Genomic DNA, 20,290 nt, shown 5'->3' with positions numbered 1-20,290 from the left:
CAGGTGTCGCACCCCTTGGACAAAAGTGCCAACCAGAGAATTAGACGCCACAGGGCGTTGAAAGAGAACGGCCAGTGCAGAAATCTGACCCTTAATCGTGGCCAACGCCAAACGCTGGTCCACGCCCGTTTGAAGGAAAGACAACACCAGAGACACCGAGTATGAGCGGGGGGAAAACCCCCTGGACTCACACCAAGCAAAAAAGTCCTTCCAAGTACGGTAGTAAATCTTCCCCGAAGAGGCCTTTCTAGCATTGATCAAAGTATTGGATATGGAAAGATTGGGAGACAAGGATTTCGGGCACTTGAATTTTCATAAAATTGCTTTTTATTAAACAAACATTTTAAAAAACATCTAATGATACAAGCAGATGAAAGAAATCTACATTGAACATGAGACCAGAAAACGGTCAGCAGTATCAGATATGGTTTTGCATGAGGTGCTGGACCTTCATATAGTATAGGAATAGTTATGTACAGAACAAGTTGTATTATGCATACATCCAATGTAATATACTTCAAAGCAGACAAAAGGTGCCGGCAGACACCTCGATGCTGAGGGTGCCAGTCAGCAGAGTCGGCCGAAGTTTACAGTAAATATATAGTATACATTACTCATGACAGTTTGCTCAACATGTTTCGCCTTCTCGGTGAAAGCTTCGTCTGGAGCTTAGTAATTGTTTTGTCTGTGTAAAAACATAAGTAATTTTAAGGAAACAGAATGTATTGTCTACTACATATTCCATAAATGAGAATAATGCATTTTATATGTGATATACAATGTCAATGTAAAAGAAAAAACATTTCACACATATGATATTATTGTTCTAGCCATCAGGGGGAAGGGGGCTCGATGGGTAGGCAAGAGGATAGCCATTGGGACACATGTGGGGACACACACCGTATGAAATAGATAACACTAATTTTTTAGGCATCAGTATATATACATGATAAAGAAAACATATCTGTATAGGATATGAACATACCTGTACAGTGTATATTCTGAACTTTTTTGGTACTTTTTTGATCAAAGTATGAATGACCTCCGGGGAGAGACCCCTATCCTTCAGGACCTCGGTTTCAACAGCCAGGCCGTCAAAGCCAGCGACTGTAAAGCAGGATGGAATATCGGTCCTTGAGACAGAAGATCTTCTCGAAGAGGCAGACGCCACGGAGCGTCGACCGCCAGATTCACGAGGTCTGCGTACCAAGACCGGCGAGGCCAGTCTGGCGCCACCAGAATCACCATGAGCGGTTCCGAGGACAACCTGCGAAGAAACCGGGATAGCAACTGAATCGGTGGGAATGCATACATCAGTCGATACCGATGCCACGGAGCCACTAACGCGTCTGCCCGAAGATCGCACGTCCTTGCCACGAACCTTTCCACCTTGTTGTTCAGACGAGACGCGAACAGGTCCACATCTGGGAGACCCCACTTCGCGCACAACATCTGGAAGACATCCGGGTGAAGCGACCATTCCCCCTGGTCCAGAGACTGGCGACTCAGATAATCCGCTTGCCAGTTCTCCACCCCCGGAATGTGAACCGCCGGGACGTGCGTCTCGGCCCAGGACAGAATATCGGCCACTTCCCGAGCCGCTTGGGCACTCCTGGTGCCCCCTTGGTGGTTGATGTAGGCCACCGCTGTGGCATTGTCCGTCTGCACCCGAACCGGACAGCCCTGAAGCTTGTCCGTCCAACGTCGAAGGCAGAGATTTATCGCCCGCAATTCCAGAATGTTGATCGGAAGGGAGGATTCCCCCTCCGACCAAGTACCCTGGGCGGACAGAACGCCCAGAACACCACCCCAGCCCGACAGGGTGGCATCCGTGGTGACCACCGTCCATGAAAGCGGACAAAAAGACTTGCCCCCCGACACCGCCGGGGACTGGAGCCACCACAGAAGATCCCTTCTGGTGCGAGGACTCAACGAGATCTGAAGATCCAGAGATTGTGGTCGCCTGTCCCACCTGGACAAGATCTCCGCCTGGAGACCCCTCGTGTGAAACTGGGCAAAAGGGAATCGCCTCGAAAGCCGAGACCATTAAACCTAGACACCGCATGCCCGTCCGGAGGGATGAGCACGGAACGTCCCGAAGGGACCTGACTTCGCCCTGAAGTGTCCTGAGCTTGTCCTCCGGTAGGAAGACCTTCGCCTGAACAGAGTCCAGGATCATTCCCAGATAGGGAAGACGAACCGACGGGCACAGCGTCGATTTTGGGAAGTTTATCGTCCAACCAAACTCCTGCAGAGTCTGCATCGTGACGGACAGGTCCTTCACCAGACCCTGACTGGTCGCAGACCGAACCAGAATGTCGTCCAGATACCCCAGGACAGAGATGCCCTGGGCTCTCAACAAAACCAGAAACCGGTGCAAGCACCTTGGCGAAAAACCGTGGAGCCGAAGCGAGACCGAAGGGTAACGCCACGAATTGGTAATGATCCTCCGCGATGGCGAACCGAAGGTACCTCTGGTGACCCTCGAAAATGGGGATGTGAAGATACGCATCCTTCAAGTCGATGGATGCCATGAATTCTCCCGGAACTAGAGCAGCCACCACCGAGCGCAGGGATTCCATGCAGAACTTGCGAACCCGCACAAAGCGGTTCAGAGCTTTCAAGTCCAGAATCGGACGTACCTTGCCCTCCTTCCTGGGCACAGTGAACAGATTTGAATAAAACCCCCGAAATCTGTCCCGATGAGGCACCGGAACCACCACTCCCTGAGCCCGCAGGTCCCGCACCGCCAGGTGCAGATCCCGCAAACGCTCCGGAGACAGTTGAAGATTTGAGGGAAAAAACCTGTTTGCCGGCCGAGACAGGAACTCGATCTTGTACCCAGACCGAACGATCTCCTGAACCCACCTGTCCCGAACGCGGGCCAGCCAGGGTTGAAGAAAACCGAGCAAACGTCCCCCCACCCCAGAACTGGGTGAGGGCGTCCCTTCAGGCCGCATTGTTATGGGCAGCGGACCCGGACTGGCCGGACTTCTGCTTACCTGTCCACGGTTTCTTTTGGGAGCCTTGACCCTTGAAGGGCTTGCCCTTATAGTGCGACCGAAAGGCACGAAAGGACCCCTGAGAGGGCCTAAACGAAGCATGCTTCTTACCTTGAGCACCCTTAGCCTTGTGAGATTGGGGCAAGAGCGTGCTCTTACCCCCAGAGATCCCCTTAATCAGCGTATCCAGTGAGTCGCCAAAAAGGCGAGATCCCGTATAGGGCAAATTAGCCAAAGGCTTGCGAGAAGATTGGTCCACAGACCAACATTTCAGCCAAATCAAACGGCGTGTCAACACCGCCACGCTGTGTACACGTGCAGCCAAAGGAATTACATCTAATTCCGCATCACACAAATACATGACACCCTGATGAATCTGATCCACCATAGCCAATGTTGTCGGCGGGGCAGAATCAGCCACCAGGACGCGCCTGAGTACCTGCGTCCAATCCGCGACAGCCTGAGCTGCCATAAGGGAAGCAAAAATAGCTTTCAGCATGGAACCGGTAACCGAGTAAGTATGGCGGGCAAGAGGCTCCAGTCTCCTGTCCGTAGGGTCCCGGAACACCGGGGTATCCTCTGCCGGAATCGCAGTGGATTTATTAAAAACCGCCACCGCGTGATCCACCGGAGGTGGTACACACCAGCGTTCATCAGTGGCGGGCGTGAAAGGATAACGCAGCTTGAACCTACTTGGCACGGCAAAAGGTTTTGTTAGATTGCGCCATTGTTCACTAACAGCGCGCTGAAAATCCTCAGTGCAAGGAAAAACCTGCAATGTTTTGCGTCTCCGCTGTGTCCCATAAGAAGCCAGAACGGCAGGCGGACACGGTTCATCCTGTAAATGCAGCGTTTGTTTAATAGAAGCAACCAATTCATCCATGATTGCAAGCTCTTCAGACGAGCCAGGGGGGGGGAATCATCAACCCCTTCAACCTCTGCCTCCCCTTCCGACCCTGCAAAGTCCAGGGACGAACGGGACCCCGATAAGGGGACCCCAGCCATAGCAGCCCCATCACCATCGCCCTCTGAATCAGAGGAGATTGAAACTCTGGGCCGTTTTGTGGATTGAGCAGCCACAAGCATCTGTACCTGAGCAGCCAGGTTAGCCACAATGGTGGCCAAATCGCCCCCCTCAGGGGAAACAGCAGCAGCCCCTTGGCCTCCCAGTAAAGTGGGAGGAAATTTGCTTTCCTGAGAATCCATGCCCCCAAAAGTTAGCAGGCTAAAAAAGGGTAACTGCCCCTTTAAAAGCGCGGCGAGCGCAGCCCACCGCGCACACACACACCAGCACAAGCCGACCCCCACAGGGAAAAGTACAAACTCAGGCAAGGAATACAGGAATAAAGAGGGTAAAAACCTGGAGAGATCACTGCTGCTGCTGTATCGATCAGTTGTGCCCAGGGAAAAGGAAGTGATGCAATCAAGGCCGCTCCTATAAAGCCTATGGAAGGCTACAAAAAAATGGCCGCCGGAGGAGGAAGTAAAGGCAGAGATCCTGCAGTGCTATCATGAGGCTGGAGCGATCGCCGCCAAAATCGCGGCGCTTGGCGCCAAAAACGCCGCTCCCCGCACATAGTAAAACACCACCACACGCCTGCAGTATAATAAAATAATGGCGGACCGCAGCAGCGGCCACCGCATGTATGCACAACATGGTCACAACATGCCCCGCAGCATACAGCCTGTCACACAGCAAAAAAAGCACACAGTCTGAAACACAGAAACAGTGCAGGATGGCCCCCCTCCTTGCAGCCCACAGAAGCAGCAAAAAACAGACAGGGAGCCCAATGTGTGTACAGAAGCAGGGTTACACAGTCCCAGACTGACACCCACTAAACAGACAGGTCCCCACACAGATACACTTACCTTCTGAATGGCGTGGGGAGCCCGCCCAAGCGATCAAGCCGCTGCACAGAGGACAGGGAGAGTCGCAGCCAGGACGCAGCAGAACTGCGGTGCGAAACCGCATGGCGTCCAGTGAGGTAGCCACCTCACCGCAGCATCCCTGCAGCGAACAGGGATGGGTCGTTCACACATGCCAGGAAAAAAACCTGACTGAACGCTCAATGGCAGGCTGGGAAGCCACTGACCCACAACCTGCGACCAGGGTGGCCAGCCCGAGACCCAGCCCGCACGGTCCTCTTCATCAGAAGAACTAACTAAAGCTGAAGAAATAAACAGCTAAGTAAAGATAGAGAAAAAAACACTCAAATAAAATCAAAAAGAAGAAAAAAGGCTGAGGCAAAAAACCCCAGCACAGAAACAGCCTGCTAACTCCTGAAAGCTAGACAATGAAACTGAGGTATGGATACAGGAAGCAGGAGGGTATTGACTGAGGGGACCACCCCCTGGGGGTGGGATATGCTAAAAGCTTTAATATTGACATATTCTGTTGCCTAGCTACTCCTACGGAGCAAAGGTCAATAACCCCATAGTGACGAATATGGAGAGGCGGCGACTGTCGGAGGACGTAAGAGAAATATATATCTTTTATTAGAGTGGTTGCAAAAATAATCCTAGTTATTAACCAATAATTGCCCAAACACTAGCAGCGCTGAAAGTGAATACATCCGAGCAGGATGTTTAAATAGTAAATAAAAAGTTCAAATAAAAGTCCACCACGTGATCATTAATACTGATGATGTTGTCTGGAAGTGAGCAGGCTATTTCCACTTCGTGATACTTTAACCACACCACGCAAGTTCCTCTCCCCGTCAGAAAACAAACTCGCCAGATTATAGATCACATTAGCCTGGGACATTAATATATGTTGATTCAATGTCTCAAACCTCCATCACTGGATCAATGCTCATGTAAAGACAAATAAATGCAGCACATAGCGTAATCCTGTTAACACGTTTATTAATCAAAATCCCCTTTAAAATTTACACTGACATGCTAAAAGCAATCAAATCGCATTAAATCGACAGAATGATCACCTTTGTCGGTCTCCCTCACCCAACTCCAGGGAACCTTGAGCCGAGTGAAACCCAAGTAATACCGACAGGTCGGCAACCACTTACAAAGGCCAGGTGGTCACGCCCCGGACACGTTTCGTCATTCCGTCTTCTTCAGTGGGCGTTTTACATTTATTGCTCTACCATCACCATCGGAGATGATGTATTAATTAAGCAATTGTATGAAATCCTAATTAAAGTGCTGAGTGCCAGTAAATGCATCCAAAATGTGGAGAGAAGCAACACCCAGGATAACAGTGTTTATCCTCGTATTCCTGGTAAAAAAAACACACCGCACTCACCAGAAATATATGACCTTTCTCAAAGAAGGTCAAAACTTGCTTATAGAATCCCAAACGGGTGTTCCCAAATGAATCTGTTCGATTTTCACTCGCCAATGGTATCCTGTACACATGGGACAACTAAATCTTACCGTATACTTGATGGTACTCCTGTGCCTTTAGGAGACTTTACAGACCTTACATGCAAGGTATAAAAGGAAGAGGAACCTCTCAGTGTAGGAATATCTAGTTTTTTTTTTTTTTTTTTAACAGGAAGTTTAATATTGCACTTCCATCAATATAGAATGCTCAGGCATGCAACAGTATGGAAATAGAAACTGACAGCCAGTTTGCGCTACAACAAATGAAAAGGATGTCCCCCCGAAAGAGAGGTGAGCTCAATCTGCTGCTTTTCCTTTCACTGTTCAATCACAGCCAGGGGCCTAAAGCTGGGTACACACTATCCAACTTTTGTGGTTAGATTTCCTTCAGATTTACCTTTTCTATGTAGTGCAAGGGCCTGCCAGATTGCATACAAATTGAAAGTGTTTAGGTTTGACCTCATATTATATGGTTTTGGTAAGTCTAAAGGAAAAGGTCTTCAGAAAATCTTATAGTGTGTATGGCCCATTAGGCTACCAGACCAGTACAAGAGTCAGGTCTTCTTCCTCCCCCTGTCTGTGATTGAACAATGAAAGGAGAAGCTGCAGATTAATGCGCTCACTTCTTTCACACTCTGCTCTCTCTCAACGCTGCACCACAACACAAACTGATTGGCCCCTTGTACTGCTTCTCCCTGCACCAGTCTGAGCTCTGCTGTATGGACTACAGGAGGACAACACCAAGTCAAATTCAGTGATTGGACAAAATAAAGTAAAAAACACCAGTAATAAAGGGCTACATTTCATATGTTGGGCGGGACTTCCGGGGACACGTCATTAACAGTCTTTGGAGTGTAAACTGGTGCTTTCAGTTTCTATTTCCATGATGTTACATGCCTGAGCATTCTAGTGGTGTGCAATTTTAAACTTTTTTTTTTTTTTTTTCAATAAAACTGGATATTACTACACTATGAGAGATTCCTCTTCCTTTTTCCCTTGCAAGTCAGGTCTGTACAGAGTTTGTTAAAAGCGCAGAAGTGCCATCAAGTATATGGGGAGATCTAGTTGTCCATGTGTACAGGATACCAGTGGTTGACTGAAAATCGAACAGATGTATATGGGAACACTTGCTTGGGATACTTTGAGTTTTGACCTTTGAGAAAAGAGGTCATATATTTCTGGTGAGTGAGGTGTGTTTCTACCAGGAAATTGAGTAAAAGCACCATTCTTCTGGGTGTCACTTTCCTTCATGTTTGGATGCATTTACTGGCACTGAGCGCTTTAATTAGGATTTCATATCATGGACTTTTTGCACAATTGTTTATTTAATACCATTTATATACAGTATATATTTGCACTGACCACTTTAATTCAGGATTGGATACCTAAGACCATTTAATTTGTTTTTTGAACTAGAGATGAATTCCTTTGACAACGGCAGATTTAGAACGGTGCTTGTTAACTTAAAGGTATGGGTGGCATCTACTGTGGCTCCTGTCATCACCATACAGCCCACCCATAATGTTCAGTACAATTAATGCTAGAGAGGACTGTCTAACATGCTGAAGAAAACGATGAGCAGAGACTTTCTTTACAAGATCTGCATTTTTTTTTTCACAAAGGTTCAATTTCATACAAGAACATTTGCATTCATAATCTGTTTTTCACATGTAAAAAACAAAAAAAAAAATTACTCAACCTACCGCAAGCAAAGGTGTCCTCTTCAACAGGGTGCCACGTAACATACGTGGGAATGCTGTTTGAGGCACAAAAATCTACAGACAAGAAACACATTACAATTATTTCAGTCATAACATCACAATGACATTTTAAATAAGCAATAAATATTTGGCGGATTCTTAAAGTGGTTGTAAACCCTCTCCTATACCCTGTGAAGTGAACGGCCTCAGATGATACACAGAGATGAAACACCTTTTACATTTACTTTTACTTGTATACAGTATCTCACAAAAGGTGATGGACTGGCCAAGCATGTCTCCAGACCTAAACCCTATTGAGCATCTGTGGGGCATCCTCAAACGGAAAGTGGAGGAGTGCAAGTTCTCTAACATCCACCAGCTCCGTGATGTCCTCATGGAGGAGTGGAAGAGGACTCCACTGGCAACCTGTGAAGCTCTGGTGAACTCCATGCCCAAGAGGGTTAAGACAGTGCTGGAAAATAATGGTGGCCTTACAAAATATTGACACTTTGGATCTAATTTGGACATTTTCACATAGCGGTGTACTCACTTTTGTTGCCAGTTGTTTAGACATTAATGGCTGTGTGTTGAGTTATTTTGAGGGGACAGCTAATTTACACTGTTACACAAGCGGTACACTCACCACTTTACATTGTAGCAAAGTGTAATTTCTTCAATGTTGTTACATCAAAAGATATAATAAAATATTTACAAAAATGTAAGGGGTGTACTCACTTTTGAGAGATATGTGCCGTTTTCAGCTTTCTAGACTGTTCAGAAAGTGCACGACCTGTTAAAATTTTCTCTTCATGATTCACATGTGGGAGGAAGTTTGGCCATACACAGACAGCTGATTGGAGGAAAGGCACACACTCCCTCTCCACATAGGCAGAATCATGAGAAGCTGTGCTGTGAATAGACCAGCGGTCTGCTAATCATTTATAGCATCCACCCTGACACAAAATTTAGCCTGGTTTTATATCAGTTGATGGAGAACTTGTCAGAAGTTATCATGCTGATAACAGAAAAATGGAGCAGGAGAAAGCTACGGAACTTAGGGCTTTGAAGAGAGATATATGTGCCTAGGTCAAATTTTATAAATCAGGTTTTCATCCACTTTAACATAGCGCCAGGAAAACAGTTAAAGCCCAACTCCGGGCATAAAAAGAACAATCCCTTACAGTGGGGCTGCAACTGCACGTGTCAAGTGCTTGTTTTATCCAGGGGAGAAGAGAAATCCATATACCCACCTGACCCTCCGCTACACCCAAAAAACAGCATTCCCCCACAATCCAGCAGTGTACTGTTCCTGGCGTTCACAAGTGCAGAGCAGGTCTATGGAGCCTGCTATGGGCTTGAGGACAAAAGGATCTTTCCAGTGTTCAAGACCACTAGAGTGCAGGAAAGCATGAGCTGTGAGGATTGGTTAATCAGGTAAGCAATTAACCCTTGCAATACTGGCACAGCCCCACTGCAAAGGAAAACTTTTTTTGCCCAGAGCTCAGCTTTAATGAGAATAATTCCCTAGTCATTTTGTTTACAAACCAACAGCCTACTGTAAAGTATGCACTATGCATAAAGCAAGTATGTTGACTGATGAAACATAATTCCTTCCCACCTAGCTGGTTGATATTGCTACAAAAAAAAAAAAAAAAAGTGGAAAAAAGTATATGCAACCCAAAACCGTATATTCTCTCCCCCCCCCCCCCCAACAAAATAAAAACATTACTAAAAGAGTTAACATCAAAAGGGCTTATGTCAAAAGCTGATTTTTACTTTCCATTAGCTAAATTAATACATACCACCAGAAACTTTTAGGGGAATGGAATTATCTTTTTTTTTTTTAAACCACTTGAGTCCCAGCCAACATTTCAAACAGCACTGGGTTAAGTGCCATTTTGAAATTAGCATCTCCTGCAGGTCTCGGTCATCACGAGCGCTCTAACCATCAGCGGTCAGTGACAGTCGGGGTTCAGCGTTAAGCCCAGGGCTTCTGATGCCTCTACAGAGTGCGTCATGCAAATGACAAATGTATTTGGGAAAGTTTACAGAAAAATGCATTTTTTCTAATATTTTTGTACTTTTTATTCCCAAAATCAAAGGAAATAAGACTATATGTATCCAAGTTTACTACCAAATTAAAGCCACTATCTAAACACTATGTATATTGTGATAGACAAATACGGCTCCTGGGGTTTGCAGCATGCAGGCGCTAACACAGTAAGAACTTGGTCAGGTAGCCGGTGATGGGAGAACATTAGAAGACCTACCAGAACCGAGCCTTCCTACTGTACTGATGAGCTCCTGAAGCTCTCTCCTTCCATTTCTTGTAGCTCACCATCTGAACATCTGTCTGCGGGCCTCTCTGAGCCTGGGAGATTACTCAGAGAGGAAGCGTACAGGCTCAGAGAGTCATGGTGACAGAGAAGGCACCGAGGGCAAGATAGGGACAGCCAAAAGGCCAGATGTGGCCCCAAGGCCTACAATTTGCCCAGGTCTGGACTAAGCAGAATTATAAAGAGTTCTAAGGAATAAAACTGGTTTTCTACCCATGTTACTTACCAATACGTTTTGCAGGTTTTGCGTTTCTGGTGTCCCACAGCAATACCCTGCCATCCTATAATGACACAGAAACAAAACTGCACTTTGAAAAAGCACCAGTCATCCTTTAGGTATAGGGACCACTCAAAAATGTATCAAAATATAAAATAGCCAAAAGTGCATATTGCCATGTGTTAAATTATTAATTTTTTTATCTTGGCCTTTATAGGAGCTGTACGACTATTATGGAGCATTCCCCTCCAATTTATACCCCAGTGACTCCTTGTCACAAAGAATAAGGAGAAACCACTGTAAGTAGCACATCACTACATTATTTTAACTGGGTGACTTGGCAAGTCCGGTATTCTTTAAACATCTAAGCTGTCCCAACAAAAGTGGCAGTTAGAGGGTTGAGGCAAACAATTTACCACTGACAAGGGTGCCTAAAATGGTCAGCTTTATCCTTTATCGCCCACCAAAAAAAGCCGTTGTTGTAACTGGTTAAAAAGTGTTAGCTAGAGTCAGGCTTGAATTTATTGGTCAATTCGATCTAAGTCTGCTGGGGCATCCGACACTACCTTCTACCGGGATTGTCAATATTGCTGTCCAGAGGTATTTGTGGAGTGGAGACACCCTAAGACAGTGATGGCAAACCTTGGCACCCCAGATGTTTTGGAACTACATTTCCCATGATGCTCATGCCCTCTGCATTGTAGTTGAGCATCATGGGAAATGAAGTTCCAAAACATCTGGGGTGCCAAGGTTTGCCATCACTGCCCGAAGACAAGTAGTGTTACTGGCAGGATCACCAGGTCAAACTAAAGAAAAAAAAAAAATAATCATTGTGTCCGCCATATTTAACTACTTTAAGACCGGAAGGATTTTCCCCCTTAATGACCAGGCCCTATTTTGCGATTCGGCATTGCGTTACTTTAACAACTTTAATCGTGCGGTCGTGAGACGCTGTACCCAAATAAAATTGATGTCTTTTTCCCCACAAATAGAGATTTCTTTTGGTGGTATGTGATCACCTGTGCGATTTTTATTTTTTTCACTATAAACAAAAGAGCAACAATTTTGAAGAAAAAAAAAAAATTAAATAATAATAATAATAATAATAATAATAATAATAATATTTTTCACATTCTGCTATATGACCTTCTCAAAAAAAAAAAGTAAAAATCAAATTTTAACATTTTAGGCCAATATGTTTTCTGCTACATATTTTTGGTAAAAAAAAAAAAAAAAAAACAAATTGTAATAAGCGTCTACTAACTACGGGAAAGATTTATGTCATTTTTATTGTTTTTTTTTGCCACCATGAGAGGCATATTTGCTGCCGCTAAAGGGGCAGCCCGATGGGCCACTCAGTCCAAATTACTGGACGCTGAAAAAGAGCATTGTGCAACTGGATGATTGCTTGTATAACATCCAGCTCAGCCAAGTTGTCAGCAGAACAGATTGAGATACTGGAAGCGCCTTTGACGTCAGAGGAAATTAGTGCGGCCATACAATACTTTGCTCATAATAAAACGCCGGGCTTGGATGGCTTTCCTATAGAGTGGTACCTACAATATAAGGAAATCAATCCCACATTTATCAGGGGTTTATAATATCGCCCTAAAAGAGAGACAGTTACCGCCTTCCATGTCTGAGGCTTTACTTGTACTTATGCCAAAACCCCATAAAGACCATCTTTATTGTGAATCTTAACGTCCTATCTCCCTAATTAAATCGGACATCAAAATTCTAGCCAAAGTTCTCCCTTGTAAATTAAATGAAGTTATTACCTCTTTTATAAGGTCTGACCAAACTGAATTTATTCTAGGCCGCTCCACTTCAATTAATCTGCGCAGACTTTTTACCAACATACAAGCCAAACACGATAATATGGGCTCTAGGATAGTATTAGCCTTAGACACTCACAAAGCCTTTGATTCTGTCAAATGGCCATATCTACAGGAAGTAATGGCAAAATTTGGCTTTGGTGACAAGTTCCTTCCAATGGATCCAACTACTTTATTATAGGCCTAAGGCTAGACAGAGTGAGTGAGTACTTAGGTGTCAGATCCCTTCCCCATAGCGAGAGGCACTAGACAGGGATGCCCCCTATCATCACTATGTTTGGTATGGCAATAGAGCCCTTGGCTGAATTGAGAAGGGTCAACTCTGATATTAAGGGTTTGGTAATGAATGTAAATAATCCTCCCTAGCTATGTTATTACAGACGATCCAAAGGTTCGGTAATTTCTCTGGGTTTTTGGTGAATTGGGAAAAAAAGTCTCTTCTCTTCCCTCTGACACTCCGATATCCCTTCCATCCTCATGTCCATTAACAATTGTCAATACCTTTTGTAATCTAGACAGTACTGGCTATAACGGCTCAAAAGCCATGAAAGGCAGTTGGTACTAAAGTTGTTTGAGCAACAGGGACAGTAAGAAATGGTGCCTAAACATACACACATTTCATATGAACAGGAGGCATATTCGATTTATAGGTGAAGACACATTTTAAAGAAATCAACAGGGTTGGTCCACCAGAAATGCAGAGTGAACGAAAAATAAATACTTGAGCAAATTTTCTTGATAAGTTTCATATCAGCATGTGTAGCCTGCAGCTATAATGAACAATCCTTACCTCACTGCAGGAGAGAAATATGGTTTCTTTTCCAGGGCAGGTGGACACACAGTTCACAAAGCTGGAATGCGCTAAATAAAAAAAAAAAAAGAAAAAAAAAAAAAATGCTAAATTTCTACACACATCATGCACTTTGACTTTTATAACACAGCTAGTAATTGTAATTACATATATATTTCAGCTCAATTTAACCCCTGGCAGTATGTCAAACTTGGATGGTTTATGTAGTTTATTTAGAAACGGTCTTTGAAAGAAAGGCGACTTCCCCACCTCCTGGTTGATAAAGTTAATTTTGGTTAGACTTAAGGCCCGTACACACAATAAGAAAATCGGAAGTAAAATTTTGTCCGATCTGCCGATTTTCGGATTGTTAGTATAGTGCTTTCGACAGCCGATTACGAATTTCCGGACGACAAAACTGGATGTGCATGCTTTAAAATTTTTATCCTACATGAACACAATTTGTTTTCGATTAATTAGTACAGTTTTCGTCCGAAAAAAAAAGTCATAAGAGCAAGACTAGGCATGCTCAGAAACTAAAGAATACATAAAAAACAATTCAACACATGACATCACTTCTAAAGTTGAATTCTGTCGCACGAGAATTTTCATAAGAAAGTAACCTCTTCACTTTCCATACGAGACTACCATACAACAAAAAACAAAAGAAAATTTGTCCGATAATTTGATCGTGTGTACGAGGCTTAAGAAAGGGTTATAGTCTTATTTGCCATCTGTGTCCCCCTTCTGGAGATTTCCTTACTTTCTTTTCCCATAGCCACAAGAGTAAGAGGAAATCCCTCCAAAGTGAGGAAAATACGTGTTGTCACCAGAACCAGTGCCCCCATTGAAAGATTTCCCCTCTATTACTGTTGTGGGGACAACCCAAAATTAGGATTTTTTTTTTGGTGATAACTGACAGGTGATTTAATCCCTGTACTCTGTACTATCAAAAAGTCCTAAGACTTCTATTTACAGGAAGTGGGGTCCTTCCTGACTACATCATTGCCTGTATGATGTGAACACTTCCTATTCATAGGAGCAACACTTCCAGCAAAGGTTCTTCTCACATCAGTTTAGAGACAGAAGTATAAGAGGGCAGTGAAGGGATTGGTCACTGGGAGGTAAAGTGGCTTGTCCCCAAGGCAGGAATGCACCTTATTTATGGAGGAAACTGGTGCACCATAAGATGGGCATTTTACTGCATTCTCAAACACAAAACATTCATAAAATCATTGTTTTATAGTGGTAAAAAGGATTTTTGTTTTTTTTTTTAAACTGGTTATACTAACTTGCAATGGTTTTGCACAGAACAGCCCTGGACCTCCTCTTCTGGGGTTCCCCACTGACGCTTTTGGCTTCTCCTCTTCTGTGTGAAGCCGCTTGTTATGGGGGGCAGAAGTGTGGTCTCGCTCCCAAGCCAGGCTGCATGTCCATAGACGCACACAGCCCAGCCTGGCCCGCTCCCTCCTTACAGGATTTGACTGACAGAAGCAAGAAGCCAATGGCTCCCAATGCTTCTACTCGGTCCTGTGCTTGCAGAGAGGAGAAATCTGCTACAGATATGCACAGACGCATGATTTTTAGTGTTTCAAGTAGATTGAGTGAGGACTAAGGTAAGTATTTAGGGCCTGAGGATTGGTCGCTGGGTGCATACTGCTACAGGGACATTTTTCAATGAATTGCAGGGAATGCGTTCAGGTAGCAAATGTAATGACTTTAGAACCACTTAATTATGAATATGTACATGAAAATACAGACTGTTGTGTTGATGTACTGTAGATGGAAAAAAAAAAAAGAAAAAAAGAAAGGAATGCCCATCCTCATCCAAGAGGTTACAACAATCTGTTTTAAAAAGTACACTTTAAAGCGACCCTGTGAATAGTCTAGAAAACTAACATCTGCCAGAGAAAGCTGAGAATTGGCTGCTTGCGTCAGGAAAAAAAAAAAAAAAAAAAAAAGTGAAGTCCAGGCCATCCAGAGATTTAAAACTAGTTCTGCAAAGTGCCATATTATCAAAGAGTTGCCTGCTGCCTGCCTAGGTTACTTTGGTACTGGGCACTGCATTGTCTAATGATGGCATGGGGCAAGTCTAATTTCTACACTACAAAAAGGTGGGTAAAAACTGAAGGGGATGCCGAGTGGTGCTGCAGCAAAAGGTGTGTCCAGACAACAAATGCTGTCTGCTTCATTCTACTGCTGTCCAGGTCACATCCAGTAAACCATTCAAATGTTCAAACATGGTCTGTTTCCATATAAGCACACCGCATGAAGATAAAAAAAAAACAGCATTTCATTCTGTAGTATAAGCTAGATTTCTCTAAAACCATAAATTGCAATCGTGATTTGAACTACTGCATAACCTTCTGCTTGTTTTGGACAATCATGCTGTCCAAGAGGAACAGGGCTTAGTCCACCATGTAAACAAACTGCAGCGAGTCAGAGAGAAATAAAAAAGCAGCCCTCCTTAAAGCTGAAGACGTTTAGGTATGGCAATTTTTACAACTTTTACAAACTATTAGGGCTGAAAAATTCAAGTTAGACTTACCGGTAACTTGTTTTCCAATAGTCTTTCAGGACAGCACCTTAGAGAGATGGCTCCTCCCTCTCCTCATCAGGAAACACCCCATCCACCAGATTTTAAAAGGAGGCTTCTCCCACCATTCATCAGTTTGTAGAAGAGTACCTCCGGCCCATGCTGGAACACATAAACAGATATGGTTAATCACAGCAATACATTTTATACAATAGGGCGGGATCCTCCTGCTGTCCTGAAAGACTATTGGAAAACAAGTTACCGGTAAGTCTAACTTGAATTTTCCCTAAAACGTCTTTCAGGACAGCACCTTAGAGAGGATTATCGAGACTTACTCAATTTAGGGAGGGACCACAGCTTGCAGGACCTTTCTGCCAAAAGCCTGATCTTCAGCTGCCAAAAGGTCCAACCTATAGTGTCTTGCAAATGTAAAGTAGCTTGACCACGTAGCCGCTTTGCAGATTTGCTCTGGAGTGGCACCAGCTTTCTCTGCCCATGTAGTGGCTAACGCTCTAGTAGAGTGAGCTCTGATCCCCTGCGGGGGAGACAATTTCATTTGGGAGTAAGCCTCTGAAATAGCGGATCTGAGCCATCTGGCTATTGATCCTTTTGATGCCTGGCGACCTTTTTTGTTGCCAGAGAAAAGAACAAAAAGAGTTTGATGATCTAAACTCTTTAGTAACCTCCAAGTAGTGTATAAGAACCCTTCTTACATCTAGGTAGTGAAAGCTTTCTTCCTTATCTCCTGATGGATTAGGGCAGAAGGTAGGTAACAATTTCTTGTGAGCGGTTTCTCGTTGAAGCTACTTTTGGGAGAAACCCTGGATCCGTCTTGAGAATTATCCTGTCTGGATATATGGACAAGAAAGGTTCGATAGCTGATAAAGCATGTAATTCACTGATTCTTCTTGCTGATGTTATTGCCACCAAGAAGACCGTCTTGAGGGTAAGGTTTTTTAGTGTAACCGTTTCTAGTGGTTCAAAAGGTTCCTTTGTGAAGGCCTGAAGGACCACCGACAAGTCCCATTTGGGGAAGCTTCTGACAGGCACTGGTCTGGAGCGGGTAAGGGCCCTGAAGAATCTGATGATTAAAGATTCTGAAGAAATGGGCCTTTCCAAGAATACCCCCAGGGCTGTAACTTGTACCTTGAGGGTACTTACTGCCAAACCTTTTCCTGCGCCCTCCTGTAGGAACTCCAAAATTGAAGTAATACTGTTCAATTTTTGATCTTTCGATTCACACCAGGTATTATATGTCTTCCAAACTTTTGCATATATATTCCTTGTGACTTTTTTCCTACTGGAAAGTAGAGTAGCAATTAATGCGTCTGAAAATCCTTTCCTTTTCAGCAGTTGCTCCTCAGATACCAGGCGGTGAGCTTTAGCTTTTCCACTTCTGGATGATAGACTGGACCTTGAAGCAGTAGGTCTTGACGAAGAGGGAGCTGAAAAGCAGGTTTGACTGATAGTTGAAGGACAGTCGAAAACCAAACCCTTTTGGGCCAATAAGGTGTGATCAGGATCACTGAGGCTCTTTCCATTTGGATTTTTCTCAATACCAACGGAATGAGCTGGAAGGGGGGGAAGGCATACCCCAACCTGAACCTCCAGGGATGTGCCAGGGAATCTACTCCCAGAGAGTTGTCGTTTCTGTGGAGTGAGAAGTAAAGTGGAAGTTTTGCGTTTTCTTTCGTTGCAAACAGATCCACCTCTGGCTTTCCCCAAGTCTTGGTTATCAACATAAAGACTTCTGGGTTCAAGCTCCATTCTGCTTCTCGGATCTTCTGCCTGCTTAAATAATCCGCCACACTGTTTAGTGTACCTTTTAGGTGGATTGCTGACAAGGAAAGTAACTGCCTTTCCGCCCATTGCAGAATTTCCGTTGCCAAAAGCTGTAGGGTTTTGCTTCTTGTGCCCCCTTGCTTGTTTAGATATGCCACTGTAGTGGCGTTGTCTGAAAGGACTTGAACATGAGTCCCCTGAAGATTTTGAGAGAAGGCAGTTAGGGCTAGGCCGACTGCCTTTAATTCCTTCCAATTTGAGGATTTTCTTGTCTCGGTCTGAGACCAAACCCCCTGTGCCAGGTTTTGGTTCCAGTGGGCTCCCCACCCCCACCTGCTGGCATCCGTTGTTAACCTCTGGTCTGCCGGGAAGGACCAGGCCAAACCCTGAGACAAGGTTATCCGATTTCTCCACCACCAAAGGGACCTCTTGACCTTGGTGGGGATTTTTACCTTTAAGTCCAAAGTCTCTGGATTGTGATCCCAGATTCTGAGGAGGAAATATTGGAGTGGTCGAAAATGCAGCCTTGCCCATTGGACAGCTGGAATTGATGCAGTCAGGTTTCCAAGGACTGACATGATCTCTCTGATCGACCACCACTGATTTGTTTGTAGCCTTGCTACCAAATTCTGTATTTTGACCTGTTTGTCTTCTGGTAGGAAGATTCTTTGTTCCACAGAGCATAACTGAAACCCTAGGAACTGAACCCGCTGAGCCGGTGTGAGATTCGATTTCTTGATGTTCACTATCCATCCCAGAGCTTCTAGATGACCTCTTGCCTTGTGCAGGTCCTCTTGAAGTTTTTCCTTTGACGGGGCAAAGAAAAGCAGGTCGTCCAGGTAAGGCACCACAGAGATTCCCTGAAGGCGGAGGGGAGCTAGACACTCTGCCATTACCTTCGTAAAAATACGAGGGGAGGATGATAGCCCGAAAGGGAGTGCTTTGAATTGGATATGGAGCATTTCCTTTCCCAGATTTACTGCCAACCTTAGGAATCTCTGTGAGCGAGGGGCAATAGGGATATGTAGGTAAGCATCCCTTAAGTCGATTGATGCCATGAAGCATCCTTTTGTTAACAGGGTTCTGACTGTAAGAATTGAGTCCATTCGAAACTTTTTGTACAGAACTGACCTGTTTAATGGTTTCAGATTCAGTATAAGACGAAAATCCCCCGATGGTTTCTTTATCAAAAATATGTGGGAATAAAATCCCTGATGTTGTTCCTCCACTGGAACTGGACAGACAACTCCCTGTCGCCTCAGGTCCTTTAACAGGTCCATCATAGCCAGGGCTTTTTCTGCATCTCTTGGGAGGTTTGTGACAAAGAACCTTTCGGGTGGCGTCTCTGAAAACTCTATGTTGTAGCCTTGGGACAGCATACCCAGAATGTATTGATTTTCTGTTATGGCTGCCCAATAGGGGAGGAATTCCCTCAATCTTCCTCCCACCGGCAATGTCTTGTCATTGTGTTTTGTTGGTTGACACAGGAGGATGGAAGAGAACACCTCCTTTCCCTTTGGGTTTTTGTGTCGACCAGTTTCTTCTCTTCTCCTGGGGTCTGCTATTTTGCTGAGCTTTTTGAGGTCGAAAAAGCTTCTTTGCTGCCTGTTTCTTCTTCACAGGAAAAGACTTCTTTTTGTCTGCTGTTCTATCTAGAGCAGAGTCTAGCCCAGGCCCGAATAGTAGATCCCCTTGAAAAGGAAGTCCACACAGCTTATTTTTAGAAGCTGTATCTCCAGGCCATGTCTTTAACCAAAGAGCCCTTCTGGCTGAGTTGGATAAAGCTGCAGATCTTGCTGTCATCTTCACTGACTCTGCTGAAGCGTCAGCAATGAAGGCTATGGCCGTGGAGAGCGTGGAAAAGGAATCCAAAATTTCCTGTTTAGGTGAGTCTGCTGTGATGTGTGCTTTTAGCTGGCTAAGCCAGTATTCCAGATTCCTGGACACACAGGTTACTGCCATGGCAGGTTTCAGACTCCCCATAATGGATTGCCAGGATCTCTTAAGTTGCTGGTCCATCTTCTTATCCATGGGATCCCTCAGGACTCCCATGTCTTCAAATGCTAGGTCTGTTGACCTAGAAACCTGGGAGAAGGCTGCATCAATCTTTGGCATCTTATTCCAGGGAGCTCCTGGGTCCTCATCAAAAGGAAATCGCCTTTTAAAGGCTTTAGGGAAGAAGGTTTTCTTTTCCGGATCAGCCCACTCATGTTTTATTGCATCTGAGATGGTCTGATGCACTGGGAAGATACGGCCCTTAGGCTCTTCCAAGCCTGCATACATTTTGTCATGTAGGGACAGTTCCTTCTTTTCCTCCTCTAGACCCAGGGTGATGTAAACTGCCCTCAGGAGACCATCCACTTGCTCTAAGGATAGTTTGTATTTAGTGGGCCTGCTTTGTGCCCCTCCCTCCTCTTCTTCCTCTGAATCCTCCTTGGAATGTGAGGGGGAATTATCTCCTTGGGTGGAAGGAACCCCTTCTGTCCCCACCGAAGGAACCAATTGTGAACCCTGAGAGGACAGTGAGGCTGATGGCTGACTCAGGGCATGGACCTGTAGGGATGACCGAAAAGATTGGATGGTAGCATCCAATTCCTTCCTCACAGATGCGACTAAATCGCCACAAACTGCAGATGCTTCTTCCTTTACTAGTGCATCAATACATCCCTGGCAAAGTGTCTTTTTCCAACTTTCCGACAACTTTGCTTTGCATGAAGGACACTTTCTCTTGAAAACAGTTTCAGAGCTTT

The 20,290-nt window shown here is 44.7% G+C and overlaps 1 protein-coding gene across 1 annotated transcript in view; it reads right to left on the bottom strand.

Moving 5' to 3' along the window:
• The window catches only part of WDR77 (WD repeat domain 77), a 48,539-nt gene that overhangs the window by 6,224 nt on the left and 22,025 nt on the right, over nt 1-20,290 (bottom strand). Inside the window, exons 5-7 of the mRNA XM_082247163.1 lie at nt 13,223-13,293; nt 10,607-10,661; nt 8,048-8,119 (exon numbers count right to left, since the gene is read on the bottom strand). Coding sequence (XP_082103289.1) covers nt 8,048-8,119; nt 10,607-10,661; nt 13,223-13,293 — 198 coding nt within the window. The remainder of the gene's footprint in view (nt 1-8,047; nt 8,120-10,606; nt 10,662-13,222; nt 13,294-20,290) is intronic.

This window comes from Pelophylax lessonae (assembly GCF_965119305.1).
Source record: "Pelophylax lessonae genome assembly, chromosome: 2".
In the NCBI taxonomy this organism is placed as follows: domain Eukaryota; kingdom Metazoa; phylum Chordata; class Amphibia; order Anura; family Ranidae; genus Pelophylax; species Pelophylax lessonae.
The sequence above is the reverse complement of the archived record's forward strand: the minus strand, read 5'-3'. Positions and strand labels throughout refer to the sequence as shown.